This window comes from Lonchura striata, chromosome 5 (genome assembly GCF_046129695.1).
Source record: "Lonchura striata isolate bLonStr1 chromosome 5, bLonStr1.mat, whole genome shotgun sequence".
In the NCBI taxonomy this organism is placed as follows: domain Eukaryota; kingdom Metazoa; phylum Chordata; class Aves; order Passeriformes; family Estrildidae; genus Lonchura; species Lonchura striata.
The window spans coordinates 48919222-48943601 of NC_134607.1; the positions used below are offsets into that span (position 1 = coordinate 48919222).

At 34.9% G+C, this 24380-nt stretch overlaps 1 protein-coding gene across 1 annotated transcript in view; it reads left to right on the forward strand.

The window, feature by feature from the left end:
• PTPRQ (protein tyrosine phosphatase receptor type Q) overlaps positions 1 to 24380 on the forward strand; it is a 124179-nt gene that overhangs the window by 78946 nt on the left and 20853 nt on the right. Inside the window, exons 45-54 of the mRNA XM_077783541.1 lie at positions 3808 to 3929; positions 7568 to 7754; positions 10008 to 10252; positions 10854 to 10920; positions 11492 to 11650; positions 12943 to 13165; positions 13609 to 13682; positions 19020 to 19119; positions 19950 to 20078; positions 21309 to 21353. Coding sequence (XP_077639667.1) covers positions 3808 to 3929; positions 7568 to 7754; positions 10008 to 10252; positions 10854 to 10920; positions 11492 to 11650; positions 12943 to 13165; positions 13609 to 13682; positions 19020 to 19119; positions 19950 to 20078; positions 21309 to 21353 — 1351 coding nt within the window. The remainder of the gene's footprint in view (positions 1 to 3807; positions 3930 to 7567; positions 7755 to 10007; positions 10253 to 10853; positions 10921 to 11491; positions 11651 to 12942; positions 13166 to 13608; positions 13683 to 19019; positions 19120 to 19949; positions 20079 to 21308; positions 21354 to 24380) is intronic.

A 24380-nucleotide genomic window follows, 5' to 3' on the forward strand; every position in this document is an offset into this window, starting at 1 on the left:
CCCAGAATATAAAGAGAAAAAACCTCAAGAGCAGAAAATTTACATAAATGAAATCCTAAATATTTTTTACATGTTCTGAGGATGTGATTGTTGTACTAAAGCAGAAATTCCTAGTAATTCTGACTATCCAGTGACTAAGGTGAGGATCTTAGCTGTTTATTTCAGTTGTTCATTATGAAGACAAATGTAAGGCTATAGGAATTATTTTCGAGATTCTTTAACTCATTTGCAAGTTTCAAACAAAAAATAATGGCAGTGTTCTGTACTGAGAGTGGTTCTAGAGTTACTCTGTGAAAATATTACAGATTGTTAGTACAGCCCAGTTCTCACATCACACAGATAAACTGTTCAGCCTTCTGTCTTGCAGATTATACTCACAGGAATTGTCTTACTGTCTCATAAAGTAGTGTGATGGCACCATTATTACTTAACTGATTACTTGCCCAAGAGCCAAATCTATTCTACAAGATTAAATATTTCCATTGTAACTTAGATTTATATAGTTACCAGCACAGAGGATCACAGTTTTGTGTCACAGTAAGGGAAAGGGCAAGAAATGTTTTCCATAGCTATGGAAACTGTTCCTTCACACCCACACTTACCCCAAGTTTCACTATTACATTTTTGAGGAGAATAAGATTGGCTGAATTTAGGTTTTCTGAGAGAAAAATGGTCGTGGAGGGTCAGTGTTAGCTGGCAAATGAAAGACAGTGAGATCACTGACCTCATTTTGGATCTCATACAGTTATACAATGCAAAGCTTTTTGGTAAACTGCCAAGTTCCCCAGTGCCAGGATACACTGAGGTACAAAGGAAAATCCCAGATGTTCAAATGGCCCATGAAGGCCAGGACACAGAAGTATGGGGCAGAGGGTTATGCTTCTCTTTTCAGCGCCTTCTTTCCCAATCCCTGTTGATACCCAGTTGCTTGATATTATTAAATAAATGTTTTTGTGTGATGAAAAGTAATGAGGTTTCACATCTTGTTCTGTGTTCTTTCTACTGGAAAGCTTTGTCTGGGATAACTTGTTTTTCTTTTTTTGTTACATTTCCTCAAAAGTAAACATTTCAAAATAATTATGGGCTAATATAAGATATAACTGTTTTAAATTACATTAAAATAACCTAGGTGATTAGAAATTAAATAACTGAAGCCCACACTTAATTTTTGCTGGGAAAGGGAAAAAAGGAGCTGATCCTAACCAAACTGACTTTCTGTTAGAAAATTGGAGTATTCAGTCTTATTTTTGAATATTATGCTAAATGATAGACTATCCAGACTTATCTTCAAACTAACACACTTAACTGCTGCCTTAGCATCAGGACACAGATGGATGGGAAAGATGACCCTGACCTCCATAAGACCCACATTCCTGTGCAAGGATAGAAGCATGATAATCAGGAAATGATGGTTATTAGTTACAGAAAATGCATTATTGTGAAAACCAGGAGAAAAGTGCTTATGAGAGGAAGTGATTGGATTATGGGGGAATGAGAGAATAAGACTAGGTCATTTCTCCAGAGTAAATTACTGTGATTTATAAGAAAAAGGGGGTAGTGATATCATGGCTTCATATTGACCAGATTCATTTCACAAACAGATCTAAATCAGAATTCGGCAGTTTTCCACTGAATCAAACACAATTTTAAAAAAGATATCTTTTGTAAGACACAAGACATGTCAGACAGCTTTCATTTTGTGCTTTTCTCCCCAGTTATACATGTAATTTCAGAAAAGGTTCCTATATTTTACTATGATTTGGTTAATGTCTGATATTCTACTTTGCATAATTAAAATAAACCATGTATTAATATTTAGACATACTTTAGATAAGTAACTTAAATAAAGCATACTCAATCAAATTTTTTTGCAGATATCTACAAATACATCAAGTATAAACTGCATATGGAACTTAACCATATAAGTAACTGCAGACTGTATAATTTGTAGATGAGATTATGCTTTAAAATTATTTCACACCAACTAATGCTTACCTGCAGAGTCCATTAATTCTATAAAAAACAATGGAAAATTATCTTTGGAAATTTGGTTGGTTTGAAAACTAAGGCCCAAGAAGCTGTATATATATAATTTTATACTGTCTTCCAGAAATTTCCTTTTGCAATAAAGCTGATAAATGTAATTGCCATAGTTACTGGAATCACTGTTTACACTGAAACACTGTTTGGTAACAAGACTGACATGCATTACCTGAAAAATAAAATTTGTGCTTATTCTAATTTTTTGGGACAATTTTGTATTTGTTTTATCTGTTGTAGCTCCCCACTTGACAGCCAGACTTCTCTAAACAATCTCCTCTTTTAAGACCCTCATGTGCACTCACAGTTCATTCAATTACACTCTCCATTCAGTTGTCCCATGCTCTTCAGTATTTTTGGGGACTGCTTCCAATGGTTGAATTTGATCCTGCCTATAAAGTCTTGTATATTCCTGCTAATCCCAGCGCAGGAATCTAATTCCTGTATCCAACATCCTAAACTCATTTTAGTACCTTACCTAATCCCAAATATTTCTATTTTATTCTGCAATGATGGTGCCAAATTTTCACTTCCATAGTGCAAAATTTTATTATTTTCCTCATTAATCTTTCACACATAACTGCAACAGTTACATACTTCTTTACACATTCTTTTCATTTTCCTACCCTGTGTTCTTCCTGAAAAACTAAATAGCCTTGTATACCCTCCATTTTTTTTCCTCATTTAGCCCTCTTACCTAATGATTAATAGTGGCAAACTACATATTCATGTGTTAATCTTGTTTGAGAAAAGAGACTGCATTTTAGGATTAGAATAGGTATGATCCTTTAGAAATTTTTTTATAATGTACTGTTGACTGGTGTGGATATTTTTGTGGTAGATAGAAAAGGGGGCACCATGAAGTCAAGTTCTGGAAATAGGCACAAATATGTTGTTGTTTTTTAATAAGCTGCTCAGTGATAGTTTCCACAGTTGTCTTTTTTTTTTTTGTAGTGCATCCAAAAACAAGGCACCCTGGAGCCAAGTTCTGTGATTATCTACAAATCTGTTGTCATTCTATTCCAAATTTTATTTTCCTGAAATTTGAATGGTTATTATGAAAAAAGTAATATCATTTACTGAGAATTGCTGAGTTGTTATTATGATTTCATTAATTTTCTATTAATTAATAAGAAATAACTAGGTTGATTCACATATCACCTCAACAAATGGAAATTTTAGGGAAATCTCATTTCTTAATGTGAACATTCATGCCCTCTTGCAATTCTTACCACATTTTTTTGTTTGGGTTTTCTGTATTTTTTCAACATTATAAGAATAAATCTAAAGGAAATGTAAAATATTAATTCTACTTGTAATTTATGATACTGCTGGAAATTTTTTCTAGCATGCAGAATTTGATGTCTTTTCACAATTTCTTGTTCTTTGAATGATTCATTTGACATAAACAGATTTATTATACCTGTCTATTTGTATAAATATTTGAATATATTATGCTTGTGTAATGTGAAATACTTATAAAGAACTTGTAATTAAATAACCCTATAATCTCAATTTAAGATTAAGTCATAGGCAGTCTATACTCTAGAAAAATTGTAGTGGTTACAATAAAAGATGTATTTCTAAACCACATGGTGTGACTTACATACGAAAAAAGGAGAAAAATTATAGTTATTTAAGCAGTGTGTAATCTTAATTGTGTGACAAAATTTTATTTGCAAATCTTTGCTGGCCATTAAAATTATACTGGGTTATTTCTTGTGCACCTTGTTGGCCATGATTCACATAAACATTTTTTTTCTACAGCTCCAGATGCTCCTCCAGAAAATGTGACTGTTTTAGCTACATCTCCTCACAGTATTAATGTCAGTTGGAGTGAACCTGCCATCATTACAGGACCAACGAGCTACCTCATAGATGTTACCTCAGTAAGGCAATCCTGTTTTACTCAGTGGTTATACAGATGTTTGGGGATATCAATACCACAGCAACAGAAATTGCAGGACAGACATAAGTGGGTTGAGAACCATAAAATTGTGTCTATTTCCACAGAAATTCCACATAAGGATTAATTGTACATTTATTCATTTATTCATGGGAACTAAATTAATTGTTTCATATTAAAATTGTGCTAATAAGAGGTCTTGGAGGAAAAAAAGTCTATCTATAAATGTACACAGGAAAACAGTAGCTGAGCTTTGTGGAAGTGGACCTCTTAACCATAATGGCTTTTTCTTCTTCAAAGTAAGGAAAGGTTCATCACAGTGATTTTACAAACCAAAGTGGAGAGCCTAGCAAAAGGAAATTATGTGTACAAATTTACACGGCACCAGAGGGCAAACTTTAAAGTCAAGCTAGATTTCCCACTTTGCACTTGATGCTCTATCCATCAGATTAGCTGTATTTTGGTAGCACAGTAATAACACTTCTTTCTCCTTGATCTTTATAACTAAAAAAAGCTGACATAAGAGAAAAACTCTAGTGGCTTTTCTCTTTTCATTCTCTGCTGCCTGTACAAACTCCTTAAAACCACCATTAATAAACCCCATTTCCTGCCCTGTGGCAAGATAGGCATCTTTCTAAGTTCAAGCATATGAGAAGTAGGATATAGCTCCCATGTTCTGCCAGGAATTATACAAATAGGGCTTTAAGAGAAAATAGGATGTAGTTTACTAGATGCTACCTAGGAAAAGTTGCTGTTTACAGTTTCAAAAATTTTGAATCATTCTGTTAGATAGTAGGAAAAAAATTAAAGTACTTCAAACTATTTAAGGTCTTTAAACAGAAAGTTAAGTTTTCTGTGAGACTATGTGTGTATTTAATTTTTATGAATTCATCATAAGAATTACAGATCTGCTAATATATTAATGCTGAGATATTTCTGCAATCAAAATGTATAAGGAGATCAATAAAAAATACCAAATATTTTTATGCTACTCAGAAAAGTTACAAGAGAGAGTAATGTGTAGTCCTTGAGTTTTCTCTTCCTCTAAGTTCACTGTACAACATGCAGAGAGAAATCAGCTCAGTTCTCAACATGCTTACTGCAGCTTCATGGCAGGATGAAGGATGTACAAGGGGAGGACTTACAGTGGTGATTGCTTGGCCCAGTGGGTAGGTCACTAAAAACTACATAGTGAGTTTTATTTCTACTCTAATAAAGTTAGAGTGGAAATGTGAAAAATTCCTGTCATTTTTGACTAAGCAACATTTTAGTGCATCAGCAGGAAAATTTTTCATGTTTTTTATAAAATTTAAACATTCAGTTTTTAATGGTTGATTTTTTTGGGGTTTAATATTTTATCCATTTGCATTGAAACAATTTCCTCTCTTTCTGTTATTATAAATGATATAATCTCAATCTACACTCTAAAAATATTATAAATACTTTATCAATATAAGTTATAATAAAACTTATGAAGGATTAACTTGCCAACATTTGAAAGGAACTTAAAAAACTGTTTCAAATCTTCAGTTTGGAGGATCAGTTTTGTTTTTACAAAGAGAGTTTTTTGGGGTTTTCTTCCAAGTATATTTCAGATAACCAGCTTTATGTTTATGGATTCCCTGTAATTATTGTCCGTAATGTTGTCTGTCTAATGACCAGTAACTACGAGTGCCAGTACTGGAGAATTTCAGTAGACAAACCTATTCCTTCTTTAAGACCAGCAAAGCTGTTCTAGTGTTTTTTGGTGAAATTTTTAGTATATATTTTATTGTCTCAGTGGGAAAGTTTTATGAAGACTCCAAATTCCACAAACTTCCAGTATATATAATTTTACTCATTTTTATTCTCAACTGAGTATCTTTAAATATTTATAAAAATAGCAGCATAGAACAGAGTAATTCAGGTTTCTCCTCTGTTATATACTAAATTTTAATAATTAGTATTTATAACTGAATGTATTAGGATTCTGTTTAAATTACTAGAATGTGCCTTGCAGGTTTAAGGATCAGAAAAGCTAAAAACTACTCCATTGTTTTTCCTCCAAGTCATGTTTTAGTTTGCCATACTATAATTCTGAATAAGTATTTCTGAATAAAATATTCCTGGAAATAGATAAGGAAAATGGAACTTAACCTTTAAACTTCATGGAAAATAAAAATACATTTAATGATGCAGGGCTGTGACTTTACTTTAGCTGTTGGATAAATATTTATAGGCCAGATTTTTGATAAGTCAGGAATAAGAAAATGTTTCAGCTCTTGATGGCCATCCCAGGAAATGAATGTCTGTGTAATTCATCAGAAAGTTTAGTTCAGGTTAATTCTCAGTGGGGAAAAATGCCAATCTGTCAAATAAATGATATGCTTGAGCTATTCTAATGTTTTATCAGCTGCATTTAATACAGATTTTGTTCAGTGGGAAAACTACTGTACAGCTACCTAATTCTCTTTTCAAATTACACAGAGAAGAAAGAATAATAAAAACATTATTAACTGAATCAGTGGGAATATACATAAATACAATTTTGTAAATTATACTTGATGAAACACTAGAAAAGCATCATCCTTTTTTTCCTTTTTCTTGTTTTTGAAGCTACCGTTAGAAGTGATTAATTGGATATGAAGTCCAACACTGGAGATTTTTCTACACAACAATAGGTTATTTGAGATGTAAAGATGAGAGGTATCCACGATGTAATCCAATCTGTAGCCTGCTCTAACACAGAAACAAATGTACCTAAAGAATTCCTCAAAAATTATTCATTATCTTTTTCATATAATGTCCAGTGCTGAAAATTGCTCAGCAGATCTCAATATATTATTTTAGCATATAACTAAATTAATAGTCAAGGTTTTAGGTATATCAATGCAGATTGTGTATTTTTTAATTCTAGTTGGGTTTTGTGTAAGTAAAATTTCTATGTTTATATAAATATTCTATGTGTATATAAATTAGTCTATATAAATGTTCTATGTTTATTGTGAACCCTCTAAACAGTGGGTTATCTTCAATTTATTGACATCCTTATTTGTATTTTGAAGTTATTACTAGTTCCCCTATAATCTACCCATTTTTAAATTAAACCTTAAAGCATTCCAGGTTTTCTAGTGGGAGAATTAATCCTTCCCAATTCTCTCATGAAAAAGAGCTTCTATTCATATATCCAAAGAAGAATTGCACTTTCTGCTGTTGTATCAATATTATATATTGCTGCCCAACTTTCTAATTGTCCTCCAAACAATCTCTGCTATATAGCTACTCATCTTCTGGATCTTTGTCTAGTTTGATGCTTGTTTCAGGTCACTATAATTGCCCAGGCCCAGTGTCTCCAAACTGGTTCATGTTTGCTTGGTGTGAGACCACACCAACCAAAGAGCTCATTCCCTTAACCACAAACTACATGAAGTGCCAGAAAGGCAGCACATGGGTTAGATGGGAGTGTATTCCCAGTACAGCTTTGTACACTTGGTATCCAGAGACTTCTTATGAACCCTTCTATATAATTAGTTAGGAAAGTGAAAGAATAAAACTTAAATAAGATGTTCAAGTAAAAATTTCTTAGTTTTGCTGTTTCAAGACTTGTAACAACTTTCTTTTTATTTTACTGGTTTTTTACAGGTAGATAATGACAACTATAAAGCTCAGTTTTTGAAGACAAATGAGGAAGATACAGTCTTAGAAATTTCTGATTTGAAAGCATTTACGAGGTATTCTGTAGTGATCATTGCCTTTACGGGGGATGTTAATGCTGCACTGCTAGAAGGCAAGGCTAGTTCCCCTGTAATTATCTCCACTTTTGAGGCAGGTTTGTAATTTTTTCTACTTTATACAGATCAAAATTCACAGTTTTTCTTTAATTTGACAAATACATGAGGACTTTGAACACAAGGTGGGCTCTTAATACAGATTTGTCCTCACAATATTTTTTCTTTAATATTTAAAAAGCTGTCAGACAACAAAAAAGGGATGATTATAAATACTAAGTTTTACCTTTAGTTACGCTGGGATCCTATCTTGCTTATATAAAATTTGGATATGTGGAACATGACCAACTAGATTACTTCTATGGCCAATGAAGAGAGAGGTTCTTTCTGTACATTAGCACATATATATGAGATACCTGTCTTAGGCAGGGATGACTCCTTTGTGGAGGTATCTGTTAAGAGACTGACGAATATTTCATAAAGCATCCTTGGTTTTGGTGCAAAATTTAAACATAAAAAATTAAGTGAAGTGAATCCTACCATTTATAAGTGGTATCTGTGCAGACTTGAGGACATTATCTGTGTATTCTCTGTGGAAGGAAGTTGCTAGTGAACACCCATAGGAAATTCTGCTTGAGTTAGCTGTTCCACAGATTCTAAACAATTTGGAGAATGAGCCAGATATTAAGGTGACAAAAGCAGATGATGCTGTTAAGTTAGTCAGAGAAATAAAAGAGAAATGAGATGTTAAAGAAAAGTAGATGGGATTTGCATTTGCTTAGAAAACTATAAATAGTAAAAAAATATAAATATGTACATGGGGAAGATTTAGTCCTAACTTTATGTACATACATCATGGTTATGCTCTGTCTACTCTCTTTGCTGGTTTTGAATTGTTTTCCGTTGTTTAAACAAACAAACAAGAAAAACACTGAAAATATTTTCTTGAGAGGTATTAAAGTTCTGTTTCATTCAAGCTAATTATCACCTGTGAATAAAGCATGCTAACCTTATCTATAGTGGATCTGCTGCAGAACAACTTTTTAGTTACATATTCAAGTTAATGTCAAATTTAAATATACTACACAGTGACTTTATCATTTATTTTTCCTTTGATGTATGAAAAGCCTGGGTCCCTAATTGATATGATATGGTATGTACACACACACACACACACACACACACACACACACACACACACACACATATGTGTGTGTGTATCTCCTATGCTTTAAATAAGATAAATTCTAAGGATTTCATGACCTATTTCTATCCCTGGAAGATGATATGCTCTTTTGCTGTGGAAAAAGATGTAGCTCTGCAGTAACTGGGTCTATTCTGAGACAGATAGCATCCTGTAGTACCCTTTCTGGTAGCCCTTTTCCTTATATAAATATGTGATACATTAGGAGGTGCCATAACTTTAGAGAGGAACAGGGTTTCTTTTCCATCTCATTTCATCTGGTTTGTACAGTTTAGCATATGGCTTAGTTAGGATCAGTTGAGACAGACTTACTCCAGAGAAGCTTCAGTATTTGTTACCTGGTATAAAAAACCTAGGAAATAGGACAACTGCGTCTAAATCCTTGGCTGAGGGAATGTGTTTACCTTCCATCACTTGATTTCACTATTTAGAGGTCACGCCACATACTTGTCTGCTCAGATAGAGCAATAAATATTTAGCTGCCTGGAAAGAATGTTACAGCCTTTTCTTTCAGATAGGGACATTGGGAAAATGATTTATACCTTTGCTGTCTTAAGAATGAGCTACTGGAATCAGCATTTGTCAAGATACTGCCTCCAGGAAAAAGGCATGATTTTGTCTGGGCTTCAGTTAGTGGAAAAATTTTCCTAAAGATTTAGTTGTGATAAGCAGAGAGTCAGGAGCACAGTAGCTTGTTTACATGTTGGGAGGGAACTTGCTGTTAACAGAGGAATACTCCGCTGTTTTCAGAGAGGAGTACTCACTGAGCCTTGCTTCTTGCTTGTCAACTTGTGCAAGGATTTGTATACCCCAGATGTGTTTCCAGGTATAATGATGCTTTCAGGCTTTTCAAATAGATAATCAGAAAAAAATTTTATGAGTAGCCATTACTGAGTGTTATCTAACCATAATTTTAAAAGTTTGTAGCATTCAGTGCCATCATTAAGAAAGGATTTCAGTAGATATTTGACTTTATTGTGTTTATGAATATTTGCACATGCAATAAGTATTTGAGAATTTGTAATAAAATGAAGAAAATATCAATTAAATAATACTGATATACAAAAAATATAATTTGAGTTTTTTGTGTTTTACTCTGATAATAATAGTAGTAAACTGATTAAGTGGGCCATTGAAATATTTATTTCAGTGCCTGAAGACCCACCTAACAACATAACTTTTCAGAAGATACCAGATGAAGTAACAAAATTCCAAGTAACATTTGTGCCACCATCTGAACCAAATGGAAATATTCAAGTGTATCAAGCTATGGTTTACAATGAAGATGACCCTGCTGCCATCCAGATCCACAACCTTAGTGTCATTGAAAAAAAAGATCAGTCAGTCACTGCCATGATAGAAGGACTAAAAGGAGGACATACCTATAATGTCAGCGTAAGAACTGATATATTTTGGAAGCAGGGAGTATTTCCTTTTCCTTGATAAAAGTGTGAGATTAGTTTGAAATTTTGGCTGAATATGAGATTTTTCATGCCAAGAATGTTAGCTAGGGTGCAAAGAAAGGCAAGTGTGAGGAACAAGGGGAGAAATGAACAGGATAAAGTGAGTGGGAGAAGGATGCATCACTAGTCTGGATGACCAGTACTTAGCAAAGCAATTCATGACACATAGTCACAAGCACAGGACTAAAATTCTTTCTTAATTCCAGTACTGGCATTGCTCACTGGACATGAAAGGTCCAGTTCTGCAAGGGGAGCTTGCTAGAACTATGTGCATGAAGTACTTTCAAATAGTCAGAGACTGGGACATGCGAGGAGGAAAGATCATTACTTGCTTACTTCTCTTTTAAGAGCTACATTATAAGCAATGAAGTTTTACCATACCTAGGATTTCAAAGCAATGTAAAGTAAGTTCTAGCCTAGTGTGAGTATCAAAAGGAGTGTTTCGGCATTTATTGTTGCTACAGATATATCCAGAATTGGCCAATATGAAGCTATTACAATACTCATTAAAACAAATGTTTGGTTTTTTTCAGGTGTATGCAATCAATGGTGCTGGTGCAGGGCCAAAAATTCAATTGAAAATAACCATGGATATCAAAGGTATGTCCATAAGTTACATTGTATCTGAAATCTCTATAAAGTCTGAAGAAATTGCTGTTCCATCTATGATTACACTGCTGTGTGCCTTGAGCTATTATTTAGGGGCCACATAATGTAGGAACAGGAATGTATAATTGATCCCCTTGAATTATAGTGTTCAGTTTTGCTGATCATTTACTATTTGTATCAGAATCATACTGTCAAGCAATTGCAGATTCACTGAAATTATCATATCAAGTTCAATATTTTAGTCACCATCAGCAAACAGCTCAGAATATGACATAGAATAGCTAAGTTTGCAGTATCACAGTTGTCGAAATAAAGTCATTGATTGATATTAATTGAAAAATTATAACTCACTCTTTTTATTGTTTTTTCTTTTAATTGAAAATTATATATGTAGGCATTTATCAGAATATAGTTTTTAGAGGCTTAAGACAGTAAGTAGAACATTAAGTAGTCCCTGAAAATACGCTGGAGATTTTTTTTTGCATAACTCAGCTATGTGCCTGTACCTGCAGTGAAAATATTGTAAAACAGAACTCTGTGCTATATCTTTTCTTAAAAACAGAACCACCAAGGCCCAAAAAGAAACCAGCACCAGTTTATGATACCAGTGGAGCATTACTTGTCACAGCTACAACAATTACAATCAGAATGCCAATATGTTATTACAGTGATGATCATGGCCCTATCAAGAAGATACAAGTTCTTGTTGTGGAAGCTGGAGGTAGAGTTTAATAAATTCTCTGAAAAACTGTTTTCAGGTTCAGGCTGTTTGTCCTTTTCATTTGTTTCATGGATTTTAGTAATTTTATTTTAGAAGACAGACAACAAAGTCACTTCTGCTGCAGCAACTGCATTTAGGGCACACAATACCTGTGGGCTGGGTACTGGATTCTGAGAATGCTTTCCAGTGAAGTGTTCTCCATGCTGTTTAAAGCCATCAATATTATCCAGTCCCTAATTTTATCACTATAGTTCTTTATTTTCTGTTTCCTTGAAAAACACCCCAACATTTGATATTTGTGAGTATAAATAAATATGAGAATTTTGGGGTTTGGCAAGGTTATTCTTTTGTTGCTATTAGTGTTGCCCATAAAGTAATGCAGCCATGTGCAGTTGATTTCCATTTCATTATGGGGGCAGAGAGTTATATAAATCCCCTCTGCAGACTGTGGGTAAGAATGTTTATTCCCTTGTACGGGCTGATGAACATTTACTTGTGTGAACAGTTCTGTAAAACCTTTTGCGTAATTGCTTACCAATGTGAGTGGGAGTTTTATGATAGGACATCTCATGGTCATGCTTACTTAAGAAGGACAACTCCATGTATTTAAATGCCTGATTTTACTTTGTTTCAAAGTATAGAAGTAAAGTATGCACATTAAGTAAACACACCTTAAGTTGTCACATTTCTCTCTCTCTCAGGATTTTTCAGAGGTGCACAGACAAAAAATGTCCCTGTGACATTAAGTGTCTCACCTTTTTCTGAATTTTGCATTCTTGCACTAATCCTAATGACATTTACTTCATAGCTATTGCAGTGAAGATTCTCGTGAACTGAAAGATAAACAAATACCATGCTAAGCAACATTGTGAAGTTTTTTTCTCATGAGTTGCTGGGTACAATCCATGTATCGAAATCTAGTAATTTAATTTATGAAAGAATTGTTACTGTATTCAGACAAAAAATTTTTACTGGCTTTGCTAGCTAGCCATGCTCAGTTTCAAAGTCGAGTGTCTTGCACAAGTAATATACTCTACAGACAGAACTGCTGTGTGAAATTGCCCCTCAAATTTTCCAGATGTGATTTAGTTCGTTTACTCAGAGTTCACAAAACATGGATAGTGTGGATTGTAAGAAAATTTGGGTTTAAATGCATATTCAGTTATATGCTCATTTGTGTAAATTGCACCTATAGTATACTAAGCTCTTAAAAAAAATTCTGTATGTAATTTCTTCAATTTTAGTCTGGTTAGAATTTAAATTGTATCTATTACTTCTTTTCTTGACAATAGCCCAGCATGATGGGAATGTTACAAAGTGGTATGATGCCTACTTCAACAGACCAAGGCCATATTTTGCAAATGAAGGCTTTCCAAACCCACCATGCATAGAAGAAAAAGAAGATCTGAGTGGGAAAGAAGATATATATATCATAGGTGCTGATACTACATGTCTGATACCAGGCAGTCAAGACAAAATATGTAATGGCCCTCTGAAACCAAGAAGGCAGTACCTGTAAGTACATTTGTCTCCATGTTTGTCCAAGAGAAAGATTAAAGTGCAATATGGATTTATGCAAACACTCAAAACATATAGTTAAATTAGAAAAGGAGGAAACTGAACAGATTATAATACATATCTAATTTTTAATTTTTTTGGCTGAGCATAGATATGGGAGACAATATTTTTACAAAATTTTCAAGCAAATGAAGATGTTTATTGAGTTCTTAAATAAATCCAAATTCAAGATAAGTATTTAACATTGGGGTTTTTAATACATTTAAGATTTTGACACAGAGTTCTTGACGTCTGTCATAATGTCACTTTTGCAGGTGAATAATGATTTTAAATTATGTTCTACTAAACTTAAATATATTCTTTTAGTTTGTAAGTGAAACCATATTTAAGAAAATGCATATAAACTTTATTTCATTACTTTTCCTGGCTTTCTTTCACAGATTTAAATTCAGAGCAACTAACATTAAAGGGCAGTTTACAGATTCTGACTATTCTGACCCTGTCAAAACATTGGGTAAGAAGACTGTAATTTACTAAAGTATTTCTCTATTTTTAAAGAGTCTACACAGTTCCATGTTTCTTTTTAATACAGTGGTTTCTAGGAAGTTAATAATCTCTATGTTTATTGGATGTAGCAGAACTAGAATGGCTGAAGAAATATATCCATTGCCTTGTTTGTCCTTTTGAAGAAGTCAAGGGATTCTACATCAGCCTGGACTGTTAAATGAAGAGACCGTATTGATGAAGTTTGTTTGCAGAGATTCAATTATGCCAATAAAGATGTTGCCAGGATAGTTCATCTTGTTTGTCAAACTATTGTAGCTATTCTGTTTGTGCTGTTTCTTTCTGTGTTGGTTGTTGAACAAGTATTGGATGTACAACAAATTGGCTGGGTGGCTTAGCCCAAAGAATGGTGGTTAAATGGAGTTCATCCAACTGGCAGCTGGTCCCTAGTGGAGTTCCCCAGGGCTCACTATTTGGCCAGTCCTGTTTGATGTCCCTGTTAATGACCTGGCTGAAGGGATCTAGGGCACCTTCAGTCAGTTTGCAGGTAACACCAAGTGTTGATCTTCTGGAGAGTGGGAAGGCTCTGCATAGGGATCTGGACAGGCTGGATTGATGGGCCAAGGCCAACTGAATGAGGTTTGACAGGGCAAAGTGCTGGGTCCTGCACTTGGACCTGTGCACTGCTGCAGGCTGGGGACAGAGTGGCTGGAATGATCCCCAAGGGATAAATGACCTGGGTGTGCTGGTCAACAGCAGCTGAACATGAGGCAGGGTGTGCCCAGGTGGCCAAGAAGTCCAGAGGCATTCTGGCATGGATCAAGAATATTGTAGCCAGCAGAGACAAGTATTGTCTCCCTATAGTTGTCACTAGTGAGGCCACAGCTCGAGTCCTGTGTCCAGTTTTGAACTCAGTACAAAAAACATTGAGGTGCTGGAGTGTGTCCAGGGAAAGACAATGGAGTTGATGAAGGGTCTGGAGCACAAATCCTATGAGGAGCAGCTGAGGGAGCTGGGGACATTTAGGTTGGAGAAAGGGAAGCTCAGGAGAGATCTTATCACTCTCTACCTGAAAGAAGGTTGTGGCAAGATAGGTGCTGATCTCTACTCCTATCAATATGATAAGAGGAAATGTGGTGACAGGGGAGGTTTAGAGCATATCAGATATAAGGAAAAATTTCTTCACAGAAATAGCATTAAGCATTTGAACAGGTTGCCAAGGAAAGTGGTAGTCATCATCCCTGGAGGTATTTAAAAGATGTATAGATGTAGCACTTAGGGACAGGATTTGTAGTGGCCTTGGCAGTGCTAGGTTAGCAATAGGACTTGTTTATCTTAAAGATCTTTCCAACCTAAATGATTCTATGATTATATTCCAGTGAGCTTAATGGCAGGTCGTTTGAGGGCATGACCCTTTGGCCCCTTCATGCTTTAGATATAGACAAAGCTCCATATGAATTAATAAATTAATACTGTCTAATAGAATCCATCTGGTTGTAAAGTCACTAGCAAATAGGCCAGCAGTTATTTGGTCTGAAATAAAACACAATTCTTTCTTGGCCATGTTGCTATACCCCCAAAACTGGGAATAACATCTTGTAGTAGATTGCAATGAGATCTGTAAGTTCTTTTAATATATTTTGTAAGTCAAAAACTTAACTAAGTCCTAGCCCTGCATTTCTGAAAATGGATATCAAGACAACTGGATGAGTACCCAGAAGAATTTTAGTGGGCACATATTTTTCATTTGGCATTCATCTTCTGTGACATGAGCTCCTTTATTCATCTAATCCATTTTAGGAATTTGTTACATGATCTGATACTGAAGACCCTGAAATGCTAATTCATTACCTGAATGTTCTGAAAGGATCTGGCACTATTTCTCCAGCCCAGAATGCTTTGGAAAGTGCAACATACAAGTTCTCTTTATATGTTTTGAGTTTAAAAGTTTTAAGCAAATGAAGCAAATATTTTTACCAGTAAGGGAAAGATAGTGTGTCCAATCAGGGAAAATAAATTTACTAGAAATTAGTCCAACTGTATCCAATCTTCTGGGCAATTTTCTCCTTTCTAACAGAAAAATCTGCAATACTTAGTGGCAGTCAGGTAGTGTAATTCATTGCCTTATGTGCTGTTACTGAAAACTTGTGACATTTTCTGCCTTATACAAGATAAATAAGCAAGATCTGTTTGTATGCTGAATAAAATGTAATAGAGAAAATACCAAATAATACCTGATAAATTCCTCAGATATCCATGTCTACTCATACCCATCCAATGCCTTCTGTGCTAAACTTTAACATCAAGCATTGCTTTTTGGTGTCTAAGGCTGGACTACAGCACACTTTTGTCTGGCCTTAGCTTCCAAATTTCAGAGCTTCTAAATTTCAGATTAATTCCATTTTATGTGGAATAGATAATCAAAAGCTCTTTTTGCATGCTTTCTTAAAAGTGCTAGGACATTAACACCAAGTTGATATATCACAAGTGATGCAAGTACTGCAGTTGGATGGTCCTGAAGATAGAGCACTCTTGAGACACATAGCAAGAGGAAATTTGCCCAAGAACTTGCTTGGTTATAGGAACTTCCAGCTTGCTCTAAAAATATAATTCAGAAAACATGCCAAAAAGTCAGCTTTTATTAATCTTTGCAAACCAATTACTTCACTCATAAGATCAGCCGCTCCCCAGGAGAAATTTATGCTACCTGAAATCCAAATTGCAATTTGATTTTAAATCAGTCAGCTTCTTTATTAATAATCTCTGAAATCTGTGGGTTTCCAACATTACACTTTCATTTTATTAGCTGAAACCTCAATTTTAATTCTGGCACAGGTATTCATAACAGTTCAAAAAAACCTCTGGTTTCATAATCTACTGATATAAAAGATCTTTGATCTGAAAAATTAGCAAGTTAACCTTTTGGTGCAATTTAATATTACGTGTTTGAAGCAAAAAAAAAAAAGGAAAATCTTGAGAAATCATTTTGTGAAACATGTCAGATGCTTTTGTAGATAATAGGAATTTTATTAGGGAGGAACACTGAAGTCATGGGAATATACAGCTGAAATAATGTTTTTTAAATATAGTAAAGGATGCATTTTAATAGGGTCCACCCACCCAATCATATTTGGTGTACCACAACCTTCCTTTTGACCTGAAGAGGTAGAGTTTCTTCCTCACAATACATAACTCTCATTGCAAAGTTATTGTCCATGCTACAATGAAAGCTCAGCATTTTTGCATGAGATAATTAAGGTACAGTGATAAATACTATTTAAATTTGTAATATGTTAGGGCATCTTGTAACCTTTTTGTAAACTCTGATGGTTCTGTAAATCACTGTGGGGCAACTGGTAGTCCTGTGTAAGTGTACCTTTTCCATGTTAAACATAAAACTGATGGAACAGGAAATAATCAAAATGGGATTTCCTGACACTGTCTTTTGCATAGAACCTGACCTTATGGGATTTTATTATTGCAATTTTTATCATCATGTATTGAGTGCAGCACTTCAGAATTACAAGTCATGATATTCACTATTTTGTCTCCTTTTCCATGCCCATGATTATCTCTACAGACATATCTACAGAGATATGTTTAGTCCTCCTCTGTTGCAAAGAAGCATGAGAAAATGTGTTTTTTTTTAATTCTTGGCTGTCATTCTACCAGCACTGTTTTGTTTAATAACATCTGCATTTTTTAGATTAATGTTAATTGTACATTTGAAAATAGACTTCAATGTTCAGTGGAAAGTAGGTAGAACTTTTGTAAGAGGTTCCTTTGGATATTCTATTCTTTCACATTGTTAATACTTTTGCCCTATCACAGTGAAAAGTGAGTGGAAGGAATTTTTCATTCATTTTCTCATTGAAACATTTGTGTATGTACTTGCTTTTCTATTCCATTATCTTTATCTAAGATTAATTTTTTTCTTACCTTGTAATGTCCAGTGTTGAATCTAAAATTTTACTAATGCAGTGGAAAGATTGTTTCAGGTGTTTTTCAAACTATACTGAATTCTGTTGTCTGTCATTTCATACAGGCTTGATATTGCTTATTCATGTTGGTGTGAGTTTACAAAAATCTCTCTTCTGATAAATTTCTACCTATCCTACTGTTTCCTATGCTGTATTATTGTAGCTGATTATTCCTGCCTACATGTAGAACCATGCACTTGTTTTTACAAAAGTTCATCCCACTGTTTTAAGGTGATTTCTTAAGATAAATTAGAATCATTCTGAATTTTACTCACATTCTCTTGTGTACATCAGTCCAGATCATCTGCAATATACTCTCAAATCCAAAAATCACAAAGCCAAGACTATGGTCTTCCCCAGTGTTTCCAGTAGGGAGGATGTCGTTCCTTGTCCAGTAAATAATTTCATATAGCAGGAAGCAGCATATTTTCTCCTTGAGACTAAACAGGAGCTAGGTTTTCCTACATTGTGAGCAAGTGGAGGTAAATGTCAACAAAATGAAACAATACCAGCAGTAGAATTCCCTTGCTTTTCTTATTTTCACTGTTGCCTAAGAGAAAAAGAGGGTGAGTTTTGTTTTAGGTACAGGATTACAGGAAGGGTATGAAATTAAATGAGTCCCAGAAATTTAGCATTATAGAAGTTCAAAAAGAGGCTTAGAAACCACTAATCTAAACAGTTTATCAATTTCTGAATGAGCTTTCATTCTCACCTGGAAGGACTGATTAGAATACCAACGCCTTTACTTTTTTATCATAGAGGCCATTATGATTACTTTTGACCTACTGGAGGTTATTCCTAGCAATATCACCAATTCTCACATAAACCAGGAGCATGAGTTAATGGTCAGTGAGGCAGATTAATGCAGAAAGTTCAGATCTCATCATTAGTTCAGTTCCTTCAGCACCCTTAAAATGCTTCTGAAAATAGTGTGTTATACTTCATGTCTGTGAGTGGCAGCTGCAAGTCTCATTGCTTTAGAGTTGTGCTCTCCCTTTTCCACTTAAGGAGCTGGAGCAGTCCTGCACAGAGGCTGAAGCAGGAGCTGAACTCAGGCCAGACTGATGTTACTGCTGTATAGACTGACCTTAATCTGTTTAGCAGGTAGAATTGAAAAACACCAGACAACACCTGCACATACAGCTGTATTAAAATAATGCGTTGGATAGATCAGCAATTCTTAGGAGCCATTACATAAACTATTTCTGGTTTTGTTATGCTTTTCTTTCTGAAGCAGCTCTTCAACAAACATAAAATGGGTGCAGTTATACAGATACTAAAAGGGTCTGTCATTATTCCCTGAATTGTCAGAAATTTAAAAATTCCAAAGAATCTATGATATATTACCTTTCCACTTTCTGTTGCAGGTGAAGGACTGACAGGAAGATCTGTAGAAGTTGTCCTTGCTGTTACTTTGTGTATACTTTCAGTAGTTCTTTTGGTGGCTGCAGTTTATGCTTTTGCAAGGTGAGTTTATATATCCTTGCCATAGCTGGCTTGAAAACACTCAAAAATGGTTTAAAGAAGAGTTGAAACAGTCCTATAAGTGGAACTAATCTGTAATTTCAAAATATCTTGAGTTTTGGTTGGGTTTTGTTTGGGTTTTTTTGGTTGTTTTGTTTGTTTGTTTGTTTTTGGTTTGTTTTTTTTATGTAGAACTTTAGGGAGAGAATCACAAAGAATTTTGTCTAGTGAGGGTAACCTCCACAGATGAAGAAAATCCAACTTTTCCATAGGGAAAATCAGAGTGGTAGCCTTTCCTAACCTTTCAGAGCCACTTCTCTATTGACAGATCAGAGTGTCAGCTGGTTGTAGTAATCATGATGGCTAATACTATCTACAGCTGGGTATGAAGTAAATACTCTCAATTATATTTTCTGTCTTCCTAATAAATTTATCAGTTAAATACATTGAGTTCTCACATGGGGAACAAAAAACTGAGTTTTAATTCAAATAGCGAACAAAATATCCATGTAAAGAAGCAGGCTGTGTACTGCACACATGATGCTAGTTTTCTCATTCATCAGTTCTGTTCTTACTCAGCTGCATTATTCAGGCATTACCAAAGAATTTATGTAGGAAAACTAAAAGAAGACAGCATGTAGATTCCTTCATCTGAATTTTAGACAACATAAATTTGATTAAATTACAATTACTAAATTACAATTTGACTAAATAAAAGCCAAGGAAGGATTCTTGGCAACCATTTTTCAGTCTCAGCCTGTCAAATCAAAGTATTGACATATGTGTTCTTAAATATTTTGCATGTGTATTTTTCACTATTATTTTCCATTTAGAATTCGGCAAAAGCAAAAAGAAGGAGGCACATACTCCCCACGAGATGCTGAAATTATTGACACAAAATTCAAACTGGATCAGCTGATCACAGTGGCAGACCTGGAGCTGAAGGATGAGAGATTTACACGGTACGCATATTCCGTAGGCAAAACAGTAGTCCAAAGGGTCTGTAGCCATGACCCCTTTCTGACCTTTTCTTGTTTGGAAGTGTTTGGGCTGTTCTTATTTACACAGGTCACTGAGATCCTTTTTCAAAGAATGACCTCCATCCTCAAGACACTTCTCACTAGCTTTTAGAAAATCACTTAATCTTAAGCTCTTTTTACAACAAGATAGAAATCTAAGTGCAAACCACTGTTTAATTGTTAGCCAAAGAAGGGTTGCACATTTTAAACATGCAGAATTTCTGGGTGTTTTTAATGGCCCAATTTTTTGTTTAAGCTGCAAAAAAAGAAAGCAAACAAAAGCTTTCTGAAAAAGTCAAACTCCTAGAAGTCCCTGCCAACTAATTCAAGAAGAAATCAAACAGCTCAAGAAGAAATCTGTCATTGTTTAATTGACATTTTGAAAGCATTTGTCTTTTTTACAAAAGGGATTGGCATAACATTTGGGTTTCTGTGGAGCTCAGCACACTGGCTATCCTAACATCTACTCATTTAGGGTGCATGCAGCAATTCACATTTGTATCTGACAAGAAATCTTGTCACTTATATTTATCAGAAGAACTGCTTTTTGACTGCCAGAAATGTTGGTATTACTCAACAAATAAATATAATGGTGATTATCAAGAATATGTGACATCCAACTGTGTTAGAAATATTTGGTGAACATTCCTCACCTGTCTGTATTTTCCCTGCTGTCTCACAGATGAAACGCTGTGGTAGGCAGTCTCCTTAAAGATGAGAAGCCTAAAATAGTCTTGCCTTAGTAGCCAAATATCCTACTGTTGCAGACTAGGAATAGCTGGAAGATGAAAGGTTGTAGCTGTTGACCTGGGGTTTTTGTGTATGCCTGTGTGTGGTACAGAGTAGTTGATTGCATGTACAAACCTGTTCAAAATAGAGCACACAAGAATGGCTGCTTGTAACAGATGAGAAAACATACTGGGAATCATCTGGAACTCATTGACGTAAGTGCCTGTTTGGGGCACTTGTTCAGATAGCAGAATTTAGTACCTGCTAAGAACAGAGTAAAGCATCCTCTGAAGGCAGAACCATTGCCAATGCACTGCAGTAACTGTGCCTCAGATAAATGATCTTGATAGATTTTCAAAATTACTCTGTTTCCACATTGTTAGCTGAATAAGAATAGTACTAATGTTGTTTATGTACTAAAGTGTTAATGGATTTTACTTCCAGATACTCTTCATTTTTCTTTAGACGCAAGGAGATTTTTGTCATCCAGTAAGTTTTTGTATTATTAAAGCAACATGGTGTGTTTTCCATTCTGTTTTCTTAACCTGTGTGTTGTTGTGCTATATTGAATGATATTGCTAATCAAAATGAAACATCAATCTTTGCAGATATTCAAAAGGCAAACAATGGTATTTTTCACCATGAAATCATGTATGATGTTAGTTCTAATGTTGAATTATAGGACTTTCACAACTATTTTCAAACAAACCACGGTAATTTTTAAATGGAAATTATAACACAAAATGGCAATATAGCCCTGATATAAACAACCTATCCTTGAAACAAAGGTAGTGTAAATGTGACATAAGAAACATGCTGTTTCTTTCCTTTGGAAGTTAGGATATATATACTTAAGAGAAATTAGTTTTTTTCTTCAACTATCTTTTGTACTCACATTGCAGCTGTTTCGCACTATGTCCCAACAATCAGCAACATATCCACGCAGTCCAATCATTTGTTGGTTTGCAGATACCATTCTACCACTTTTCTGTCTAAATTATGTGTATTTTAAATTTTTACAGTCTCAAACTCTAAAGAGTAATTTAAACATATAATATTTCATACTTATGTATATTTCATTATGTGATTTATGCACAGCATGACCTCTACTGAACAGTGCTTCAGCAGTTATAGTTGCATCACCCTTATTTTAATGAGTCAGTCTCACTTTTTGGTTTGCAATTTGTTATGTCCTTCCATCTCTATTTTCCTCTTCCCATCTTCCAACTGTCCTTTAATGGCCAAAAGCAAAAACTTTCTACTTCTGTCATTGTAAAGGCACAGGATGTATTTATTGGAATTTTTGATTATTATTTTTAAAACCATAGTGGCACTGAAGCTACAGCAGGCTCTTTGCCCAGGTCCTTCATTGGACATTAGGACAAACTGATGAAGTCCAGACACTAATTGAGAGCTCCTCAGGACAGGATTCATGACATCTTTTCATCTGGAAGACAGAAAATGTGCCCCAAGGAACTCTCCTAGATAACATACATATAGTAATGAGGGGCAGGATATGCTGTATTTGTTCAGAACTTTTTAGTTCATTTCAGCTTTTCTTTTTTTTTAAGCCTCAAATAATCTTTCACTGTGTATAATACTCTGTTCTGGTAAAGTAAATGGCCAAAAGGGACATTTTATGTGTCTGTAGTGCTGTCTTTAATCTAGTTAATCCTTCCTGGTAATGACGAGTTATATCAGGGAGTTGGCAGAAGCGTGGCAGCATGTACCAAGGCAGCTCACTGCAAAACCTAATGACTAAGATGTTATTGTTTCCTGTGTTTAGATTTCCACTGTTGCATGAAAGAACTCTTGTACCTGTTGTCACTAGGGAACAGCTATGCTAAGTCAATCACAGTTCCAGTTCTTGTGTTGACCCTATAATTCTCATGATTTGTGGCTAAAGCAGTGACATATTAGCATGTTTAATTAGAGTATTTAATGCAATCTAACCTTCACAAATTTCCCATGCATTTGGAATGGGCATCACTGCATCTGCACTATCTACATTGGCTGCCTTTAGGAGCTATCTCAGCTGTGCTGCAGTTTGTGGCATCTTGCAAGTGTATGAGGAGGGCAGAGATGGGCAGATTCCTTTAGCAGACTGCCATGTTTGGATTTTCCTGGCAGCAGTAAATCTACTGAAATCTGGTCCAGCTTCATCCTGAAAGGGCAATGGGGAGTTTGTGTGAAAATGCTAGCTGAAAATAGAATAATATATATTTGTTCCCTCCACCTACTAATCGTCCCATTCAGTGCTCATTTGAAGGGGGTATTTTGGAAAACAGCTTTTTTTGTCACTACTCTGACATTATATTATTCAGCTACGATAAATCAATAAAGGCACACACTTGCAGCTGACAGAGTTCATCCACAGAATCAAAATACTCCAGCCTGCTCCATGAGCTCCTTCTTGCCTGTCTTTCATCCATTGTCTCTTCAGACATTCTCTCATACTTGGTGGGTCGCAGCTTATGATCTTGGCTCATATTCTCAGAAAATTTTTGCAGCTGGTATCTCATGAGAAAAACAATAAATTAGAAAAAAATTTTCGGTTTTGTATGAATATGGCTGGAAATACTTTTCATCATTCTTAGATCAAAAATTCAACAGCTTGAAGCTCCGAAAACATTCCGTATAGGTTAATAAAAACATTATATTTCACACATTTTTATAACTTTTTTAATGTGAAGTATTTTGCACTGCAAAAGTCATTTTTAATAGGAAAAGAGAAATTTAAAAATGCCAAGCATTCCATTTCGATAATTTTGAAACTTTTTTGGGGTAACATTTTTTTTGCACCAGGAAATTAAAGGAAAATCCCAGTAGTAGTCATTCAACTTAATTAAAATAATAAAAAAAAATATTTATAAACTTCAGTGGCTAAAATTACTGATACTAGCTAGTACATATACACTCACTCTCAACAAGTCTTTGTTAAACATTTGGATGTCGCTTCAGAGGGCATGCAGGGAATTAAGTCCTACTGCATTTAGTGGAAAATGAGATCTTTATGAATCCCAAATGCTAATTTTGAATGTCTGGGACATACATTGCATTCCATGATAGTGGAGATGGTGTGATACAACAGCAAAAAAACAACATTGTTCAAAACATACGTAGTCCATCAATCTAAACTGGATTAAACACTGTTTAATTAAGCTTGCTGAATATACATATACTGGATGTACTCATTATTTGCCTTACTTACGACAGTTCCACAAGGTTTGCCAAGTCAGTCTTCAAAGAGGCACTACTAATCTGTAAATAGATTCTATCCTTAAATTTTCAGTGTGCACCAGGTTTGGTGAGATACACGTAACTCTTCCCTGTTCCAGGTGCTTACCTAGGAGACAACTTGTCCAGCACCCTACTTTTGCAGTGGTTTCCACAGCAAGAATGAAGCCATTTAGATGCCTGGTTTTTTAAAATCTTTCCTTGAGAAGTTGAACCTTGTGGTTGATTCTTTGAGGCTTTTGTTTCACTCTTTGTGAGACAACTTGTCAAGAAAGCAGG